At 39.8% G+C, this 22,594-nt stretch overlaps 1 protein-coding gene across 5 annotated transcripts in view; it reads left to right on the plus strand.

Moving 5' to 3' along the window:
- LOC149187699 (Zinc knuckle (CCHC-type) family protein) overlaps positions 1–22,594 on the plus strand; it is a 58,540-nt gene that overhangs the window by 21,336 nt on the left and 14,610 nt on the right. For all 5 annotated transcript variants that reach the window (XM_089411448.1, XM_089411445.1, XM_089411449.1 and 2 more), the window contains 2 exons: positions 7,124–7,616; positions 8,147–8,376. In XM_089411448.1, coding sequence (XP_089267574.1) covers positions 7,124–7,616; positions 8,147–8,376 — 723 coding nt within the window. The remainder of the gene's footprint in view (positions 1–7,123; positions 7,617–8,146; positions 8,377–22,594) is intronic.

Genomic DNA, 22,594 nt, shown 5'->3' on the forward strand with positions numbered 1-22,594 from the left:
ATGCGAAGATGATCAATATTAGGCTTCTTCCTAGAAAAAGCCTCCTCCGAAGTCATGTGCCCCAAGGCACTATGCAGACTCTTGTTTTGCAAATAAACAACTGTGTTGCAGGTCTATGCCCACAAGAACAATGGCAACCCTTGATCATGTAACATGGCTTTGGCAGCCCCTACGATGGATTTGTTCTTCCTCTCTGCAACCCTGTTCTGCTGGGCATTGTAAGGAACAGTGAACTCCCTCCTAATGCCTGCCTCTGCACAATAGTCAACAAAGTCTCCAAGGGTGTACTCTCCCCCATTGTTCGACCTCAGGGACTTGATCTTCCGACCTGTCTGTGTCTCCACAAGAGCTCTAAACCCCTGAAACCGCTTGAAGACCTCACTCTTGGTCTTCAAGAAATAAATCCAGGCCCTCCTGGAGTGATCATCAATGAATAAAACATAGTACTCATATCCACTCAAGGAAACATGAGACATCCGACCGCTCACATCGGAATGAATCAAATCAAGAATCCAAGTCGCTCTGCTGTCACTGCTAGGAAAAGGGGATTTGGCAAACTTGCCCATCGCACATCCTGTAGTGATTTCCTGCAATGTCCTCAAGGCTCCATGATACATATGCCCCATCCTGCGGTGCCAAATCTCACACAGCTCAGAATTGCTAGCTCTGCTGTCGCTACTACTGCTCAATGCCAAAAGGGACTGGAATGCTAACTTGTACACCTTTGCATGGCGTACACCTATCACTCTAGCTGAATCAGCTGGAGTTCCCCTGGGATACATCAACACTTGTCTTCCCCTGAACAGTACCTCATATCCTCTGTCGTCCAAGCCTGAGACGGATATGAGGTTCTTCCTCATCCCTGGCACATAAAGAACATTTGACACCTTCAAGGGAGGTTTGGACTCCCTCTGAAATGTCAGTGTCCCCACACCGACTGCTCTAACAACTCTGTCATCACCGAGTACTACCTCCATATCAGTGCAAGGACTCCTATCATGTGACGTGAAGCCCCACTGTCCACATACCAGATACCCGAAGATGCTCCGCTAATCGAGGGAAACGCATGTTCCCTCTGAATCTATGTGGAAGGTGATCCTGCACTAGAGGACTCACACGTAGTGAACCCAAACTCCCGGTCAAAACGAACTGCAAAGTCCTCAACCTCTGCTGAAGCTGCCACGCTCTGGTTTTTCCCCTTCTTCTTCTTCTTCTCCGGACACACAACTGCATAGTGTCTCATCTTTTGACAATTCCAACACTTCACCTTGGAATAGTCCTTTTGTGTGTTACCCTATTTACCTTTACCTTTTCCTTTGCCTCCACCATTGCTTGTGGAAGCCTGTTTCTTCCGTTTGCCTTTCTTGCCTCTTGCCGATAGTGCTACATCCTCATCCTGCTCAATTGGCTTGGCTGCCCCAAGCTGACCTTTCTTAATCTCTGTCTGAATGCAATCATTCCAAAACCTCTCCCATGTGGGAAGGGTCTCACGTGCACAAACCCCATCAGCAAAGTTCATCCATGAACGGGGGAGGCCATTCACTGCAATCCGCACCAACTCAGTGGGTGGAATGTCCTCTCCAACTGCTGCCAACTCTTCTCTCACATTAGTAATCTTTGTGAGATATCCAACTGCACTATCATTACCCATCTTAATAGTCTTCAGCTTCTCCTTCAGGACCATTTTCGGGTTCTCATTGGTACTCGGGTAGACATTGGACAATGCTGTCCACATCTCATGGGCATTTCTCTTTCCTCTCACATGAGGAATGCAATGGTTTTTGACTCCGTCTAGAATTAGTCTCTTACCCTTGTTGTTCTTTCTATTATAAGTAACCAATTTAGTAGCATCAATAGGCACAACAACAGGGTTCTTTTTGGTATGCACCATGATGTCCCAGACTTCTACCTCCTCAAGATACTCTGCATTCTCTCCTTCCAAATGTTGTAATTTGTATGCCCATCCAGCCTATCCTCCACCCTCAATCCCAATGACATCCTGCTGTCTTAAAACTGAAAAATAGCACTGCTGTAGTAAAAATAAAACTGCTGTTTGTCAAAAATCAGCTTGCTGGAATTTTCTGAGTGAAAAATCAGCAGGCTGTAATTTTCCTCCTTGATGTCCCACACTGCACTTTAGCACTCAAGCTCTGATACCATGTAAAAATTTCTCATTTCCCACCTCGGTTTTCAGTTTCACCTTATTTCTCCAAAATAGTTAAATGCCCTTTCCCATATCCATACATTCAACAACCGGAAAATAAATTTTGCTGAAAACACAAATTCTGGAAATTTTACAGAATGCCGGAAAATGCAGAAATAAATATCAGCACATACAAACAGTGCTTCAACACATTTAAACACAGTGAATTCTGGTCAAGGTGACCCTGGAAAAAACCCCTTACAACTCTTGGGGAAAACCAGTTCGAAAGCTTCTTTTATTTATGGAAAATGCTTTTTACAGTAAGAGAAATATTCAGCAAAAATCAGCAAACAAACTTTTATAACTTATCTCAGCCTTGCTGAAACTCAGACTTGCTGAAACTCCGCCCTGCTGAAATTCCGTTGTACAGACTTGCTGAAACTCTGCCCTGCTGAAACTCCGCTGTACAGACTTGCAGCCTCCTTCTCCTCACTGTCCAGAAATCTCCCTGACTCTTATTCTCTCATTTTTTCAATCTGCTCATGAAAGAATTAATGACCTTTTCCTCCTTTTCCTCCTTTAATCTAACCCTAAGTGACTTTTGGGTAATACCTAAATTCAATGGCTGAAATAGATTGAGATCTAGGGTTGAGATTAAATGCTCATTTAAATCTCACTTTCTATTTTTTAATTCATCCTACTTTAATAAAGACCCACTTAGTCATTTATTTCCAAAGTCACTTTTTATGTCTAATTTTACATTGACTTTATTAAAATCACTTTAAAATTAGACTTTAGTAACTTTATCACTTAAAATCACTTTTAGATTCGATTTGACTTTATAAAAATTATAAAGTCACTTTAGGAGAAAAATTAAATTCTTTTGGACACTTTTCCTTAGGCCAAAGATCAAAGCCTTAGGGAACCACCTGTCCTCCGGTACCAAATTTCAACATCCTTTGTCAGTGAGCTTTGTTATATCTCTGGATTGAATTTTTATCTAAGACAGGTATTTGGGATCAAAAGCTAAGGTGCTGTAGTTGTAGAGGAAGGTGGCTTACTTTCAGAGGGAATAATTGACTAAATATTGAATATGTGCCATAATTGCGGAATATATCTTTGAATGCGGCCCTTCAAGATCACTCATATTCTGTGTGACCGGATCAGCCCAGGCTTGAGGCTGACTTAGTGGATCCATGTTTCAAATCCGGATCCGCCATGGAAATGAATCCTTCAAGCCAGGAAACAGATCCCATGCTGCCAAAAGGGATCCTGTGCCTGCTAGCCCTCACATGCTGGATCCCAAGCAACTAGCATTATAGTTTTAGGTTTGTATAATATGCAGTCGGAATAGCTGTATAGGTAAGTAATTTATCATCTGTAGTCTGTATAGTATACGACAATGCTAGCAGGAAAGGTCTGAGAAATCGAAATTTAGTTTCAGTTTCTGATGATGCTAGCAGCAAACATCTAGGAAAGGCTTGAAACATTATATAGATGAATGTATATAATATATACATAATTTTCAGTTTTCTTTGTGTGCATGGGATGGCTGTGTCATTAATATTTTATTAAATCAATCCCGTCCAACTCTAGAGGGTCCTCTTAAAACAGTATGGCGCATAGACCATAGCATTTGTCAAACAGTGTATGGCATTCATTTACCATCATACCTACCTGAGAATCTTTAGACTTTAAGGCAAATTTCAGTGAAGATGACTGGTTGATTGTAATGTAAAGTTGAAATATTCAGATGATGAGGATGTAGACCCATTTAAGAATGTGTAGTTAGACATACTCTTCATTATCATATTAATATAGTAATCATTGATGAGACAATCAAATTTTTATTTACAGGTATCCTTTTTGTACGAGGCTTGATGCATCATGATTTTAGTCCTCAGATTTATAAATTATCTAATGATTTTAGTTATAATGTTGTGATTCATGAATGGTTTTGATTCTTAACTTTGAATATGTTCTTTAAAATTAAAAAAATACTATTATATTTGTTGTATGTGGCGTTCCTGCCGTCATTTGGATCCTGGCTATTAAAGAATCTGGCGGATCTGTGGCCATATCCCCTTCAACTTTCCTTGTAACTTTCTCCTATTATAGGTTAAGTAGTCCCAGTTAGCTGCATTCACTGGGATGTAGTTATAATTCTACTGTGATGTAGTGGTCCTCCTAACACTGAATTTCTGGAGTTTATGTTATTACATAATTATGTCTGGCCATTTTTATTTGGGAGTAAAGGGACAACTGTCTCTATCATGTAGTTTCTGCTCCAAGAAAAGCAAGGTCCACTCTATAATCCAACGTGGATGAGCATTGGATGATGAGATGTGTAACTTGATAATGCTAATAAAATAAAAAATGAAAGAAAAGTTTTTAGGCCCTATCTCTGTCCCTTCTATGAGAAAGAATACAAATGTCTCTTTTGTTATGGGAAATGTTTCCTGATCTTTAGAAGTTGTGATATAGGCCCTTTGTCACTAATCTACAACCTTTTGTAATACTCTTCTTCTCAGGAAATAATCCCTTTCTCTAGTAGTGGTCCAAACACCTTCCAGCCTTGCTTTCACAGTTCACCTTACAATTTCCTTGATCATTCCCCCCAATACTATACCCTGCCCTCCATCTTGCAATTTTGTTCTTCTGGTGATATCAATGGAGCCACTTGGACCCACTGATATGGCATGCATTTTCCTTCTTTGTTGTCTAAACATATTATCCACACTATCCTCAATTTAGTGTATGATTTAGATCCTGATAATTAGTGGTCCATCATGATTGGGTGTACCTTTGCCAAACTCTTTGCTTAACACATGGTTTTTGGACTACTTAGAGTGGCATCAACTCTAGGCTACTGGACATGCAAGTTTTCTTAGAAAGCATCAAATTGTGGGTCATATATTCACTCTCTGAGCCTACTATCAAGGAGGCAAGACAATGCTTGGCAAAGGTTTTCTGCTATTTTGACTTTAGGAAGTCTTTTGACTTGATTTCAATATTAATGCTTTTTAAAAGGTTTTGGGATAGACATTGGTGTCTCTGAGACCCCTTTTGTTTCTACGACATGATTCTATGAGTCGATCATCAATAGATTATACTTCCTATTGTCAATTTGAGCCTATTTGGAGTACCATCAATGTCAAACAAAGTTGGCTCCTTTATTTGACCCCATTTGATTTTTATATTGATGAGTGTGAGACTTTTCTGAGAGAGCAATACCTAGGAGGGAGATAGATGTCTACTACATATCTGCTGATTGCCATTCCTTTCTTTTACCTATGATGTAAATTCTTCTGGCTTCCTCCATCTAGGAACAATAGGGATATATTCATGATTAAGTTATTTTAATGACATGTTTCATTTTAAATTGTTTGAGTAGCTCCTTCGTTCATTATAACTTTTTCCTTAGAGACAGTGAGATTTAGATAACCACTTATTATACATGCTTGGGAGTATAGTTCATGGGTTCATTGTTAAGTCTGAGACATGGTTGGACACCCAGGTTCAACAAATGTTTTCAGGTACATTTTTTGGTGTTTATTATTTACACCTTTTTGATGCAATTATCAAGTCCAAAATACTTTTATGGCTCTGAGATGTAGCGATCAATCCTTCATTTAATTGGACAAGAGTTGAGTGGGTCCAATCATTTATGCTGTAGTGCATGATTCTTTGTAAGCATAAAACTCCACATGATATCATTCATGCTGAGTTTGGTGCACATTCAATGTCTCTTGAGATTATTTTTATATAGGTCTCCTTTCTCAATAGAGTATAATCTTTGAGTGACAATTTCTGGACTATAGTACATGGCCTTTACTTAGGAGATTGGTTTGTCTTTTGTAGGCCTTTCCTTGGAATGTTGATCTATGCTGGTTTATTCCAAGTGCTGAGAGAGGACAGACAATATATACATGGCACTTGGATTGCCCCTCCAAGGGACCTTGGTCCTAAGACGATTTCCTATTTTCAGAATTTCATGCAATAGAAGGATGGCCTCATTATTAGACAGAAGTATACTTGGAAGTTTCGAGGTTTAGACTGATGATTGATCATCATATCTCGAGAACATAGACAGTTTTTAGGTTTGTTCCCTACAAGACGGTTTGTAGGTTTGACTTGAAAGAAGTCAAAATAACACCCATCTTTTGTTACCCTTTATACTATGATTCCAGGGGAGGTTCTATTGTTTCTACAAGGACTAAGGAGGGTCCTCCTACTTTTTTCTGATACTTGAAATTGAGGAGCATAGCACATTTCTTGAAGCAATTGCTAGGTTTTAGGAGACATATCCTACAAGGGCCACCAAGACACTCTACTAGTTTCACTACTTTTGATCTCAATGATATATGACTGTAAGATACGTGCAAAACCCCATGTGACATCAACTTTTAGATTGGTGAGACTGTGCACCTGCTTTAGGCCTATAGTTGGAAGTCCAACTAGGGCCTTGAGGAGGATTTGCGTACAACACAGTTTAACTAGTTAGCCCCTCTACTATCTTGAGTATGCAGAGCTCCATCCCATATTCTTCACAATGATGGCGTTGAGTGTAACAAGAATATCTGTAGAGGGTTCATGTCTACCCAAGATCATACAATCTAGTCCCTTCAATCTCATTTAAATCTGTAGATGAGATAATTACCTACTGGTTGTAACTTGTACTTCTAAGTCCCATTGGCTGACTGTTGTGGTCATTTGTATTATTTTAAGTACAATTGTGTAGCGTTTAGGACTTTTGCCTTGTGTGGATTAGGGTTGGGGTTACCTTTGTAATCTCACTATGTACTTACACTGTTTGTACTTATCTAGCTTTCTACTCTTCAAAATATAGTTTGAACAAGTCCCTTTTGGATGTATAGCAATTGTTCCATGCCCCAACACGTTATGTTGTGTACTGCTACTGAATAATGAGGCTTTGTTCCTAAAATTTTTCCTTGCTGAATAGTTCATTTATCTGTGCAGGGGTGTCCAACCACACTAGGAGCCAATAAAACTAGGGAGTTCGTTGAGAAAATCCCTGTGAAGGATAAGCATTTAAAGTCTCGTATTATTGGATCTGGTGGATCAGTTATTCAGAAGATTGAGAAAGACACGGGATGTAAAATTAGGGTCGAAGATAATGCTGCTTCTGGGGATGTGTGTTTCTTTGTTCGCATTTCTGGTCCTGATAGATTATGTCTTAGAAAAGGAACAGATGCAGTGAAGAAGCTTGTTAATGAAGGAGAAGATGATGGGAAAAATCACATTTCACATCAGGGACGGACAGAGCATACTACCTCTCGAAGACAACATTCTAGGTCCAGAAGTCCTCGTTGGAGGCCACGCAATTCTCATGAAGAAAAGCATGCAGCTGATAAACATTTTTCTCAGAATGAAGGTAGGCGGAAATCAGAGGGGAGTTCTTCTCATGGCAGGAGCAGCCCTAATTTTGCATCTTTATATCTGAGCAAAGCTGGTAAGATTGGATGTTTCAGCTGCTCAGTTCTTTTCTGTGAATTGTGAATAAACTTTATATATAAGAATGAAAGAGTGGCTTAATTTTTGTCTTGAGATGAAAAGTAAATAAGTATTATTTCCCAGCACATTACAACAATGGTGCATATCATTTATTTCCAATTTGATAACAGTGCTACCTATCGTTTATGATTTTTCCAATTTCAGAACTGTAGTTTGTTTTATATCATGGAAGCCCCTGTATTATAAGGTATGCGTGCATTCCATTTATTGTATAAGTGAATATCAACTTTTGGTGGTACAACTGGAAGAAATTGCACACTCCTGAAGAAGGCAGAGGTGCTGATCACAAAATTTCCTGATTGTATCGATTCTCTGGCAGAATGCTTTGTAGTATTTTTCCAGATTGAGTAATTTATGCTGTTACACACCCTAAATAAAACAGTGATTGTGCCAAGCCCTTAACAATTCCTTTGAGGTGATCGTAATGACAGCTAAAGGAAATCTAAATTTCATTTTTTTCTTTCACAGATCACGGTTCTTATCAAAATCATGAACAGTCATTGGAAAGAAGTGCATATGACAGGGAAAAGTGGGTTGCTGATGTACGAGGTAAAGAACTAGATCCTGGATTCAGGGGTGAACAGCGTGTTTTCCCACATACATTGGAGGAGTTAGAGCAGGAATTTTCAAAAGAGGCCCTTGATTTATTCAGAGTCAAAAACATTGATGAAGAGGAAGAAAACATGAAGCATCGTGAGGTACATTTCTCATCTTCTGATATCATTTCATGGATGATAAGTGTAGTCCGTCAGCTGCAATGGCATCAGTAATTGTCTATAATACATATCAATTTTTATCCTGCTTCTCCACAAGCTGTTTGTTTTCTGTAGGATATATGCTATATTATTTCATGGATGGGAGAAATTAAAATGTGAATTGCTAAGATAAGATAGTTTTATTGATGCCTAATGAATAACCACAATAGGTCCATGGGATTGCCAAGTACATTTGTATCATACAGTGGTAGTCAATGGTGATTCCTATAAATATCAAAAGCAGATCTAATCTAAGATCTGTTGGGCATTGGATAATCGAACGCTCCACCTGTGTTTCGCAACATGTGCTTAACCGCCTCTTGAAGATCTGTTAACTCTGGTGAGTCGCCTGTTTACTAACACCTGTGGGTTTTGGGGAACGACAATCGTGATCCCAACAAGATCTAAAATCTAAACTAAGAGAAAAAGTATCACTGGGAAAGCTGGATAGATAAAATCCCTGCTAAGGGTCCAATGTCAAAAGTCCACAGAGCAATGCCTTGGAGGAGGTTACCGGGAGGTCAGTCCTCCCTGGACTTGTCACCAGATGAATAGGAATGAACCCTGCTCAATAAGTCAACCACCTATTTATACATAGCCCTACCTCCTAGTATCTGAAGCTGAAGAAAATAAATTTCTGATTGGAGGCTATCCAGAGTTGGTTCCGCTAAATGTCTTGATGTCTCAAAGGAGGGACTGCTGCTGCTTGGAAATGGAAGGTTGCCTACTAGAGGGACAACCTCTATATGGGGAAATGAATTCGGAGCTCCAATGGGTCTTGCTGAAGGGGGAAAGGAGCCCCCTCGCGGTCTGCTGGATCTGAATCCCATTGGAATGGTGTGTTGGTGTTTATATCTTGGATAGGTGCTTTTGCATATTCTAGGTGTCAATCATGTAAAATGTAGGAAATCCACAAAATTCTGATCTGCTAATATGAACAATCTGAAAACAAGTTTCTTTTCATAGACACATAATTTGTCTACCAAATTTGCAGCGGAATAGGAACAGAAATAAATCACCCCCACACAGTAGCAAAACACTATTTTTCTAGGGAACCCAACTGGGAAAACCCTCTACTTGCTTGAGAATTTTATTGATAGAAAATTAGAGCAATAGATCTCTTACAACTTGTTTCAAAAGAGAATACAATCTAATTCCCTCTGCTAGAACACTCATTGCAAGACCCCTGTTTTTCTCCACGATTTCCTACTAATTCCTTGCGCATAGGCAGCCCCTAAATTTTTGGGCAATTCCCAAGGAAATTCCTCTCTCCAAAAATGCGCACAAGCTTCTGTTTGTGCACCTTTCTCTCACAAGCTCCACACATAAACCTGTGCTTTTCATAGACACAGAATTTGTCTACCAAATTTGCAGTGGAATAGGAACAGAAATAAATCACAGCCACACAGTAGCAAAACACAATATTTTTCTAGGGAACCCAACTGGGAAAACCCTCTACTTGAGAATTTTATTGATAGAGCAATAGATCTCTTACAACTTGTTTCAAAAGAGAATACAATCTAATTCCCTCTGCTTGTACTAGCTAGAACACTCATTGCAAGACCCCTGGTTTGATCCTCGATTTCCTCCTAACTCCTTGCGCATAGGCAGCTCCTAAATTCTTGGGAAATTCCCAAGGAAATTCCTCTTTCCAAAAATGTGCACAAGCTTGTCTTGGTGCACCTTTCTCTCACAAGCTCCACACATAAACCTGTGCAACCTTCTCACAAACTCGTGAGCTCTATTGTCTTGTCTCACCAATTTGTGCTCACAAGACAATGATCAAATTGTGCCTTTGTTCCTCTTTTTAAAGCACAATTCAAATGGCTAAAGTTAGCAAGTTGTATTTTTGGAATGATTTTGTGATTGATTGAGTTAACTAAGTGAAAACCCACATGCAACTCATATTGTCTTAATTCTAGAACTTAAGACACAATCACTTGTCCTTTTCCTCATGAAACTCACACTAGAAGACAAGTAACTTGTCCTTCCACTTTTGCACATTAGTTAACTGCTTCATAACTTGTCCTAACTTTTAGGATTTCATCCTAAATTATAGGAACTTGTCTTAATTTGTAGGGACTTATCCTAAATCTTAGGAACTTGTCCTAACTTATAGGAATTAATTCCTAACTTATAGGAATTGATTCCAAACTTATAGGAATTCGAGCATGCTAAGGATATACTCTTTTTGGTCCCTTTGATTAAGGCAAAAGTCAAGGAACCTTTCTCGCTACTATTTTCAACGCTCCCTCTTAGCGAGAAAGGTGCTTTTGGAAGAACCTCGTCCACCTGGATTTGTCTCTGACACTACCATGTTCCCCGTTGCTGCAATTGATCCTTCTGAATTTGAAGACTTCTTTGCTTTCTTCTGTGAAATCTGATCTGAAGACCTGTTCTTCCCCACCATGCTCTGCGAGTTCACAATTTGCCACTATCAATGATCACACCTCCTTTTGGGTCACTGAAATTTGGCTCATTGATCTGCCCACTAGTAGGTTGAGTCATATTTTAACATAACATATATAGAGAGAGGAAGATTGAGAGAATTCTTATTCCATTAATAACTAACTGCTTTCTAATTCAATGAATGAGGGATATTTGTAATTCTTTCAATGCTTAATATGGATTTGATGATATGTAATTATTTAGAAAATATTAATAATAAAAATAATTAAATATATGCATCTCCATGCTTGGCAGATCCAGAGGTAAGATGGATCTAGGCTGGTTGATAGAAAATTAGAGCAATAGATCTCTTACAACTTGTTTCAATAAAGAATACAATCTAATTACCTCTGCTTGTACTAAGCTGAAACACTCATTGAAAGACCCCTAATCTGCTCCTTGATTTCCTCCTAATTACTTGCACATAGGCAATTCCTAAATTCTTGCACAATTCCCAAGGAAATTCCTCTCTCCAAAAATGCGCACAAGCTTCTCTTGGCATAGCTTTCTCCCACAAGCTCCACACATAAACCTGTGCAACCTTCTCAGAAACCTGTGAGCTCTATTGTCTTGTCCTACCAACTCGTGTTCACAAGACAATGATCAAATCACGTCTTCGATCCTTCTTTTAAAGCAATTTGAATGGCTAAAGTTAGCAACTTCTATTTCTGGAATGATTTTGTGATTGATTGAGTTATCTAAGTGAAAACACACATGCAACTCATTTTATCTTAATTCTAGAACTTAGGACACAATCGATCGTCCTCTTCCTCATGTAACTTGCACTAGAAGATAAGTAACCTGTCCTGCCACTTTTGCACATTATTTAACAACTTCATAACTCGTTGTAACGTTTAGAAATTCGTCCTAATTTGTATGGATTGGTCTTAAATATTAGCAATTTGTCCTAAGTTATAGGAATTAACTCCTAACTTATAGGAATTTATTCCTAATTGATCCAGACTTATGTAGGAACACGACATAATATAGATATAAACATAAACACAATGATGCAACGCAAATAAATCTTCATTTCATTAATATCAAAGAACTGAAAGATGCTTACAAGCAGAATGGAAATAAACTAGTTTGGGTGATGGTAGCTTATCTCTGAGAAGAGATGTGGCAGCTACATGCCTTTGAACTGTGTTACAATGAGGCTCAAGGGCCTTTTTATTATTGATCAAGAAGGAAAACCCGAAACAACCAAAACCCTAACCCCAGGAGATGGAGCACCAAGAGTTTGTGGGCCCTGTTGGGGTTAGTTGGGCAGCCAACTTCTGGGGGTTGTAACTTGGTCATAAGATCTTCGCTTGGCGTGTACGAGACCTCGTTGGAAAGATCTCTTGTACTACATGATTTGTTGCAGGTCCCTTCCTATGACTATGGGCCTGCTGCAGACCTCAAAAATTTGTTGTTTAGGGGGTCAAAACATCTTTGGAAGTTAAGGACCCGAAAAATTGCTAAAATAGTAAATGCTACTGTAATCAAGGAAACAAATAAAACCACCTGGAGGTCTCGGTGGAATATTCGAGTGGCCACCAATATCCACCTGGATCAGTCGTCGCCCCTTAGGAAGCAATGGTCCCCATTGCGTGCAGAGCCTCCATGAGGTGAGGAATTTTCTGTTGAACTTGGTCTCTGGTGAACCACTTGCCCTGGTGAAGGAGTTGGCCTGCTTTGACAACTCGATATAGTTGGATCCTCTGCTGGTGAGTGTTCTTGATATGTGTGTCCATAAATGTTGCGCGACTCATACTCATATAAGACTCGTCTGGCTATTGAATCGTCGACTCGTATAAGACTTGGGAACGACTCGTATAAGACTCCTCAAAATACAAAAAAAACTTAAAATATGGTAAATTTTAAACACAAAAAAGAAACTAATGACAATTCCAATCCTTATAAGTTTTAAAAACCACAATATATGCAATAATTCATAACATCACCTCACATCTATAAAAGTACAGCATAACTTGTTCGATTTTTGTAAGCAAAACATTTAGATACTGAATAAGAAAAGGAATCATGATTCCATAATTAAAATAAAAATTGGCAGCGAGTTCAAAATTCAAATACATATTTCATAAATGATAAATGATTGTCTCATAACAATCTTGAGTCTCATCACTAATGGACGACTACGCCTACAATAAGCCCTCGTGGAGCTAGTGCCAACATTGGAAGGCTGGAGCAACTGTGAGGCAGGTGTATTTGGAGTCTCCATTTGAGATGGCAAACTAGAGAGATCCTCAGTCTCTTCATCAAGCCAACTCAAATAAGGGGACTCCTCCACAACCCAATCGAACTCTAAATCAATGGTATCCAATAAAATTGGATTTGTATCCTTTGGTTGCACTTGTTTTGTGAGCATTTGAAGGTTGTAGTAGATGAAAATCAACTTCTCCAACCTCTCATGCTCTAACTTGTTTCTCTTTTTGCTGTGGATGTGCTCAAACACCGACTAATTGTGCTCACAAGAAGAAGCACTGCAAGGTTGACTCAGAACTCTGATGGTGAATTCTTGTAATTGTGGTGCCTCCGTGCCACAATCTATCTACCAATGAGCTGTAAAAAAATAACAACAAAGATTATCAATTTGTAATGCCAAACATATAAAAGAGAACAAGCAAAATTACAAGCTAAGTTCTAACAATCTGCACTTACAAGGCATTTTCTTGTTTTTGAGACGTTGGCTTGCGCTGAATCCAAACATGCCAGATGCTTCGTTGTACATATCTTGTTGTATTCTGATTTTGTCTTGAATATCTTGATTCAGGAACATCTTCTCAAAGCATATCATAACACCTTTCATCACCTGTTAGGCCCCTACACTAGTAGTATAGGGGCCTAACAAAAAGATAGAAAAGAGAGATCCACGCCTTAGAATTCAGCCTCTTCGAGGGGGCAACCTCCTTTACATTACATAAATGAACAATTCTTGGATGATACAAATGAAAATACCTCCTTTCTATATATAGGAGTCTAAGTGGTCCCAATACAATCAAAGCCTACATAACAATAATATTGTAGGGCACAACAGTAACAATGGTGGGCTTCTATGTGGCATAATAGTAACAATATGGGCACTACATGGGTACATCAATATAATAAGTGGGTTATACTAATAACAATAAGGGGTTACACTAGTAGTATAGGGGCCTAACATGCCCCTCTCCTTCAAAAAGCGTTGTCCTCAACGCTTGAGTAGTTCTTGATGCTTCTATATAAAATTCTTGTCCTCCCATGTGGAATATTCAGCGGGTAAGTTCTTCCACTTGATGAGATACTCTGAAATTGATCGATTTCGTAGCTGTCGGGTTCTTGTTTCTGTGACTGCTCCAGGTTCCAATATGATTTTTCCTTCCTCTTCAATTTCTGGCAATATTGCTTGAATTGGGATCTTTTGCAACTTTTGAATAAGTGGCCATACTTCTTCGTTCTTCTTCCATTCATCCGTTGCTTCGTTTATCCAATTTGGTTGGATAATATAAATAGCACAAAACAATGCTTCCACATCCTCATCCTTGAAGCGTCTTCCCATTCGATAAGGTCGCCATTTTTTAAGTGCATGTAGTATTGCCAACATTTCCTTCTCATAAATAGCTTGCTTGAGATGTAGCAGTAAAAATACCCAATCACTCACATCAAAACATTTTTCACTACGATGTTGATCTACCTGTTGTTTCATTTGATTTTGCACCGAAGTGGCGTTATCCTTTAAAAGTTGGAGAACTTGCTGTTGATGCTTGATATGATCTTTCTCTACTTGAACCTTTTTCTTCTTGATATGTCCTTCTATCTTTTGAGGAGTGGTAATTTCTTCCAGTCCTTTACAAGATATGGTCGGATTCATTTCTTGATGCTCGATGTGATCTTTCACTTCTTGAACATTTTTCTTCTTGATGTGTCCTTCTATCTTGATAGTTTGAGGAGTGGTAATTTCATCCATTGAATTACAAGATATAGTTGGATTCATTTCTTCTTTCTCGATGTGATCTTTCACTTCTTGCACCTTTTTCTTCTTGATATGTCCTTCTATCTTGAGAGTTTGAGGAGTGGTAATTCTTGCCAATGCTTTACAAGATATGGTCGGATTCATTTCTTCTTTCTCTGGGGTGGTGTCCTGACGTATATCCTCTTCTTTTGATGTTTCTTGATCCTTTTCTTCCTCCTCTTCATATTCTATGTAAAATAATTTCTTCTCAGCACACCTATGACCTTTAGTGCATTTGCTATCACAATTGTAACAAAGCCCTTTTTCTCTTTTTTCTTCCAATTGTTGTGGTGTAACCCTTGTAGGTTGTGGAAGGCTGGGAGAAACAACACTTCCTTCTTTATAGTTGTGAGGGGTATGCTTCCTGGTTTCCATAATTTTGCTTTCCATTATGCCACAAAGCCCTTTTACTCTTTCCAATTGTTGTGGTGTTTCTCTAAAGAAGGTGTTGCTCTTTATATCCTCATAATGTGCTATCATTTCCTCCGTGAAAATTGACCACGTAACAAGTTTTTTACGAGAACAAAGCCCTTTGTACCATAAAAATTCATCTGGTTCTAAATATGAAGATGCAATACATACCTTTTGTAACAGTTGTACACCATGTATATCAAAATATTGCTCCATCTGAAGTATCCAATTTACCGGATCCTTGCCATCAAACTTCCTCATCTTCCTTTTTCTTGATTTTAGGAGCTCTACCTTTAAACGACTGTAACTCTGTACTTTCGGATCTTTAAGTTCTGAATTTGTGACCTGTAGTAGCCCTCTGTGTCCTCTTTCCAATGCCACAAGTCTGATCCAAATTGGATTCTCCAAGAAAAAGTTATGCACAATCTCCCGCAGTGACCTGATTATAGAATAGTTCAGTAGAGTGAACTTGTATGAAGTGCCACGTGTCACTGTTTCAACCTTTGACTCTGAAAAATATATAAACAGAAACTACAGTCCGTCCTCTTTCTGTACCTTCTTACGAAATTTCAATCCGATGCCCAGAAAGAAAGTTATGACGATTTTCCCCAGGTCACCTGTTTTGAGTGTAATTCAGGAGTCTGCAAAAAGACCAACTTCCGCAGATCATATCTCCGAACATATCACGCGAAAAGATCTGAAATTTGGACCCAAGGTTCAGCGCCAATTCTTCTCAAATGGGTTTTTTTTTTGCGACTTCTGAAACGTTACAGAAAAAAAGTTATCGCGAAAATGCCACGATGACCTGTTTGGAGCAGCGAAACCCTAGAATCCAAAGCTCTGATACACTAGTAGTATAGGGGCCTAACATCACCTCAGGATCTCATTGAATGTTAGACCCCTTATTATGAAATAAGTTCGGATTGAGATATGCTCCTGCTGCATGCAATGGTGAATGTAGTTGCCTGTCCCACCTGGAATCAATTATTTGCCATAAAGGGAGATATTTAGATTCATTTCCCTTATAGAAAGTCTTGATGGCCTCTTTGGCCCTGTCCATGCCCTTATAAATATATCCCATTGCAGGTTTCTCCCCATCCATCAATCTCAAGACTTTCACAAAGGGCCCAATGAAGTTGACAATCTCAGTGACTTTTTCCCACAAACTATCACCAAAGACAGATGCTTTCACAGACAATGCTTCTAGTTTTGTACTATCTTTACAAAATATTCTTCTCATAACTTAGTACTCATACAAAAGGATTTGGAGGGAAATAAAGTTTGTAGCAAATCATGTGACAGTTGGGTGACTAAGCTCACCCTGCGTGAATTCCCTCATAAGGTTCAACACCCACGCATGATTATAAATATACTTGGTAATTTGCTTGCATTCTTCCACATCTTGCACCCACTCCAACTTCTCAATGTCCTCTAGTATCAAGTCCTTGCAACAGGCAACGCATGGAGTTAAAAAAATGGTGGGATATTTAGCACAAAAAAACCTTCCAGCTGCCACATAATTTGCTGCATTGTCCGTGATTACTTGGACAACATTTGCAACCCCAACTCCCCCCACCACATCAGCGAACGATGTAAAAATCAAATGTGCATATTTTACATGTGCAAATGCATCAATGGATTTTAGGAACATGGTTCCTTTAGGGCAAAGCTAAAAAAAAAGTTTATTATTGTTCTACCTCTTTGATCTGTCCACCAATTAGACACAATTGTACAACTTGTAAATTTCCATGGGCTTTAATGTTCTCCAATTGTTCTTTGACACACTCAAGCTCCTCATCTAGCTCTTCCCCCCTAATAAGATGGGCCTTTGTATCCAGGGCCACCACTTGCAATGGCATCTGCCATGGATTGATAAGAATAAGACTTTGCATAGTTGAATGAAACACTGTTATGGTACCAAAACCTCCCCACTACCATATTTGCCTCCTTCCTCCTCTTTTCATTAAAAATCTCCAAGGTTGGTTGAGATTCTAGAGTTATACGAGGACTGAAGAAATAAGAGGTTATACTCCTGTTTGCCACAACACTTGAAGATGAGTTACCAATACTTGCACTTTGAATCTGTGGTTCACTCTGAGATGAAGATCTACCTATTACAACAATCTTATTCTTCCTTTTTTCCCTCTTAGAACATTCTTCTTTAATGGATTCCAAAGTTGCTACCATTTTAGCAGTGATTTCATCAAGGCAATTTTGACAACATCCCACACCATTCTCAGGAATTCTAGCTAGGTGGTATTTTAGCCTGTTTATGCCTACATGCATTTTGGCATTGCCATAGTTACACTTGACATGGTGGTCATTACCGACAATGAGTCGCTGACCATGTGCCCATGTCGGATTATGAGACTTTCTAGTACCCTTGGTGGCATGGTGATGGAATTTGGAAGAAAAATTAAAATTTTAAAATTTAATTGATTTTGTGGAATTTGCAATTCTAAATTCAATAATTTAAATGTAACTTTTTATTTGTTTCAATTTGTTTTAATTGTGTTCTCAGTTCTGTTTCAATTTTTTTTGGATTCTCAGTGCGTAGGCCTTGTGGCCGAGTAACTCAGCCATAAAGAATTGTAAATTAAAAACCAAAAGAAAAATTGAATTGAAAACCCATAAAACATTCAAACAAGAAATCCAAAGTTTGTTCATGAAGCCTACTTGTTTGTGATGAAGCTGGGTGTGATTTGATGAAGCCTCCTCCAAGAGCTTCTTCATTGTGCAATGGAGTCACTCAACACTCATAGAAATGAGTTAAACAATCAAATGGCAAGTGAATGACAAACGATAGGGAGAGAGGTGCTTATAAAACATTTTCTTGCCTCCAATTTACCTTTCCCTCCACCACATCTCCAACAAAAAAGAAAAGAAATTGCAAATTGAGGGGTGACTGGTTGAATAAGGGTTTGGTATGGGTCTAATGGCAAACTCGCGGGTCTTATACGGGTAGTCGGGTCCAATACTGGTTTGCGCAAGTACAGGTCTAGGTCGCGGGTTTCATGCGAGTGACTCGTCTCGCTAAAGAACTCGCCAAGACCTGCAGGTTTTATGCGAGTGACCCGTCTCGCTAAAGAACCCACCAAGACCCGTGGGTTTTATGCGAGTACTCGTCTCGCTAAAGAATCTGCCAAGAACCGTGGGTACTCATGGGTTCTATACGAGTGGTGCTACACTAGTGTCCATGATCCCGTTAGTTGTGGCCTGTTCGACGCAGCTTGGGTTGAGCTCTTTTCGTGTCAGCATGTCGGATGTATCCAACAATGGGGGAAAGTATGGTCGCAGCTGGTCCATATTGAATACTGGGAGCAGGGCAAGGAACAATGGAATGTTGAGCTCGAAGGCATTATCCCCTGCAACCTTGGTGATTGTATATGATCGATATCGAAGTGGGTGAAGCTTTCGGTGGGGCCCATCGAGACACTCCTTCTGCAAATGTAACCAAGCATTGTTGCCCACTTGGAACTTGTGTGGCACCCGATGCTGATCATGACACTGCTTGTACTTAGCATTGACTCTGTCCAATATGTCATGGACCTGCTAGTAGATGTGCTGAATGCACTCGATGAAGCTGTTAGCCTTGTCAGTGTCGGATTGGACATGAGCTGAATCTGCCTGAGTAGCTGCAAATGGTATGTCCACATCAATGGGACATAGTGGCTGGAATCGCAACCCCACTTGAAAGGGGTTGTGGCTAGTTGAGCTACAGAGAGCTCTGTTGTAGCTGTGCTGGACATAAGGGAGGCTTTCATCCCATGTGTGTGGATGTTTCAAGTTGTACATGCGTAGAATGTGCGTGGTTATCTTGTTGATGACCTTTGTTTGGCCATCAGTTTGGGTGTGGAAGGCCGTGGACTTAGTGAGCTTATTATCCAAGATCGGCTAGAGGCTTGACCAAAATGTGTACTCTGTAACCTGTTGTCTTGATCTGAGATACTAGATTGTGGGATCCCAAAGTGTACCCACACTCGTTCAAAGAAGAGCTTGGCAGTGGCTTCTACTGTGATATTCTTCTTGCAGCCCACAAGAATGGCCATCTTAGAGAATCTGTTGACGACCACGAAAAGGAAATCATTGCCATGCATAGTAGAAGGAAGACCCAGCATGCAATCCATGGAGATGGATTCCAAAGGCCGACTAGGAGTAGGAAGAGTATATAGGCCTTGCTTCTTGATTGTCGGTTTGGAAATGGCAAAGGAAGTGCAAGATCTGATGTACTTCTTTACATTTTGTTGAAGGTTCGACCAATAAAAATACTTTTGCAGCACTGCCACTGTTTTTTGTACTCCAAAATGTCCAACGACTCTATTGTAGTGCGCCTCCCAACTCATCTTGGCACGCTCGCTTGAAGGAACACAAAGGTGGTTGAAAAAGATGAAGGAACCATGGATGGAAGTTCCTAGGGAGAAAGGTGTGAAGAAATAAAGATGAGATCATGAAAGATGCAACTGCGGTCACATCTAATGACTACAAGGAATGGCTATGACATCTCCATAAAGAAGGTATAAAGACGCTGATAAGGTTCGTAAAGAAAGGATACCTTTGACATATGAAGTCTTGGAGATGTGTTTATGAATGTGCATGATGTTGATGTTGCAAGCAAGAAGGATGTCATGATGAAATGCTATCATAAAAGGTAACTTATATTTGATGTTAATTTTTTTTATTTTTGAACAACATTTGGATGGATTGATATAGGGCCCTACTGAAACTGAAAAGAGAGTTGTAGATGTCACGTACAACTAGCAATCATGAGATTGGATGGAAGATCTCAAACATGACGTGGAAAAGGTAGCAGTGTGAAGAAAAACTAGATGTGGACTAGAAGACCACTTGTAGGAGAAAAGAAGGATGACATGACTAACTTGGTTCGTGAAAGTGATGGATGACTGATGCCTTACGAAAGATGAAGGCTCCATAATGAAGAAGATGAAATTCATGACATCGAAAGGAGGAGCTCTACTAGCAACTGAAGGTACCATGATCTCCACCAAAGAGTTGTTATGGGAAACAAGTCATTGGTTAAGAGGGAGCTTGGGTACATTCCTTTTATAGGAATGGGTTGGTCCTCCTTGGTTAAAAGAGATTGACAAATATGATTCTCTACTTCATGTGTCGTGCACTAGACCAGGACTAACAACTGTAAGTGATCGAAACTTATGTAGGAACGCAAAAAAATACAGATATAAACATGAACACAGAGATGCAGCAAAGATAAATCTTCATTTCATTCTATCAAAGAACTGAAATATGCTTACACGTAGAATGGAAATAAACCACCACAGGATATGGTAACTTATCTCTGAGAAGAGATGTTGCGGCTACATGCCTTTGAACTGTGTTACAATGAGGCTCAATGGCTTTTTTATTATTAATAAACAATGGGAAACCCTAAACATCCAAAAACCTAACTCTACGAGATGAAGCGCCACAAGCTTGTGGGCCCCGCTGGGGATAGTTGGAACGTCAACTTCCCGGGGTCGTAACTTTTGCACACAATCTCTGTTTCACTGTCATACTACCTCATTTTGAAGATCTCCAAGAGGAGTCCAAAAAAATGGGTAAAGTAATTTGACACTTTTTTGGTCTCTCTGTTTTCCCAAGAAACGTATTTTAAGCCCTTAAAATAACTCTGAAAGTTTAGGACCTGAAAAACTGCTAAAAATAGTAAGTTGTACTACAATCAAGGATATTGAAAAGAAACGGTGGGGGTCCAAGTGGAATAGGTGGGTGGCCACCAATATCCACCTGGATCAATCCTCCCCCCTTAGGAAGAAATGGTCCTTGTCGTGTTGAGTGCCTCCATGAGATGGGAAAATTTTTGGTGAACTTGGTCCTTGGTGAGCCACTTGCCTTGGTGAAGGAGTTGGCTTGCTTTGACAACTCGATATAGCTGGATCCTTCGTTGGCGAGTGTTCTTGATCTGTGTCCATGATCTTGTCAGTTGTGGCTTGCTCGATGTAGTTTGGGTTGAGCTCTGTGGGTGTCAACTGCTCAACATCATTGGATGTGTCCAACAATGGGGGCAAGTATGGTCACAACTGATCCACATTGAATACTGGGTGCAGGCCAAGGAACAATGGAATGTTGAGCTTGAAGACATTTTCCTCTATAGCCTTGGTGATGGTGTACAACCTAGCGACGTGCTCCTTCTGCAAATGTAACCAAACTTTGTCGCCCACCTGGAATTTTTGTGGCATTCGATGTTGATCATGACATTGCTTGTACTTAGCATTGGCTCTATCCAATATGTCATGGACCTACTGGCAGATGTATTGAATGCGCTCAATGAAGCTGTTAACCTGGTTAGCTTCGGACTGGACATGAGTCGAATCTGCATGAGTAGCTACAAATGGTATGGCCACATCAATGGGACATAGTGGCTAGAATCCTAAACCCACCTGAAATGGACTGTGCCCAATTGAGCTATGGAGAGCTTTGTTGTAGCTATGTTGTCCATAGGGGAGGCTTTCATCCCATGTGCATGGATGCTTCGAGTTGTACATGCGCAAAATGTGTATGATCATCTTGTTGACAACCTCTGTTTGAACTTTGGACATCAGTTTGGGGGTGGAAGGTCATGGACTTAGTGAGCTTGGTATCCCTAACATCAACCAAAGGCTTGACTAAAATGTACTCGGGAACCTGTTGTTCTGATCTGAGATAATGGACTGCAGAATCCAAAATTGTACCCACACTCATTCAAAGAATAGCTTAGCAATGGATTCTGCTGTGATACTCTTCTTGTAGGCTGTCAGAATGACCATCTTAGAGAATCTGTCGATGACCACAAAAACGGAATCATTGCCATGCATAGTAGAAGGAAGACCCGACATGTAATCCATGGAGATGAATTTCCAAGGCTGACTAGGAGTAGGAAGAGGAGTATATAGGCCTTGATTCTTGATTGTCAGTTTGGCAATGGCAAAGGAAGTGCAAGATTTAATGTACTTCTTTACATCTTGTTGAAGGTTTGGCCAATAAAAATACTTTTGCAGCGCTGCCACTGTTTTTTGTACTCCAAAATGTCCAATGACTCTACTGTAGTGCGCCTCCCAAATCATCTTGACACGCTCGCTTGAAGGAACACAAAGGTGTCGTAGGTGGCATAACAATGCACCTTGGAGTTGAAAATTTGGAACTTGGTTGCTTTCCAAGAGCATTTAGTACGTGTTGCTGAATTATGGATCGCTCTTGTAAAGATGCGGCGGCCCCGAAATCTCATGTCCATAAGAGTTGAGCATAGTGGTTAGCACCATAACTAGTGGTCGATTGAGACAATCTGCAACATTA

Source organism: Pinus tabuliformis, chromosome 3_1 (assembly GCF_031772625.1).
Source record: "Pinus tabuliformis cultivar Carrire ecotype Pingquan chromosome 3_1, CPIR1, whole genome shotgun sequence".
NCBI classification, from domain to species: domain Eukaryota; kingdom Viridiplantae; phylum Streptophyta; class Pinopsida; order Pinales; family Pinaceae; genus Pinus; species Pinus tabuliformis.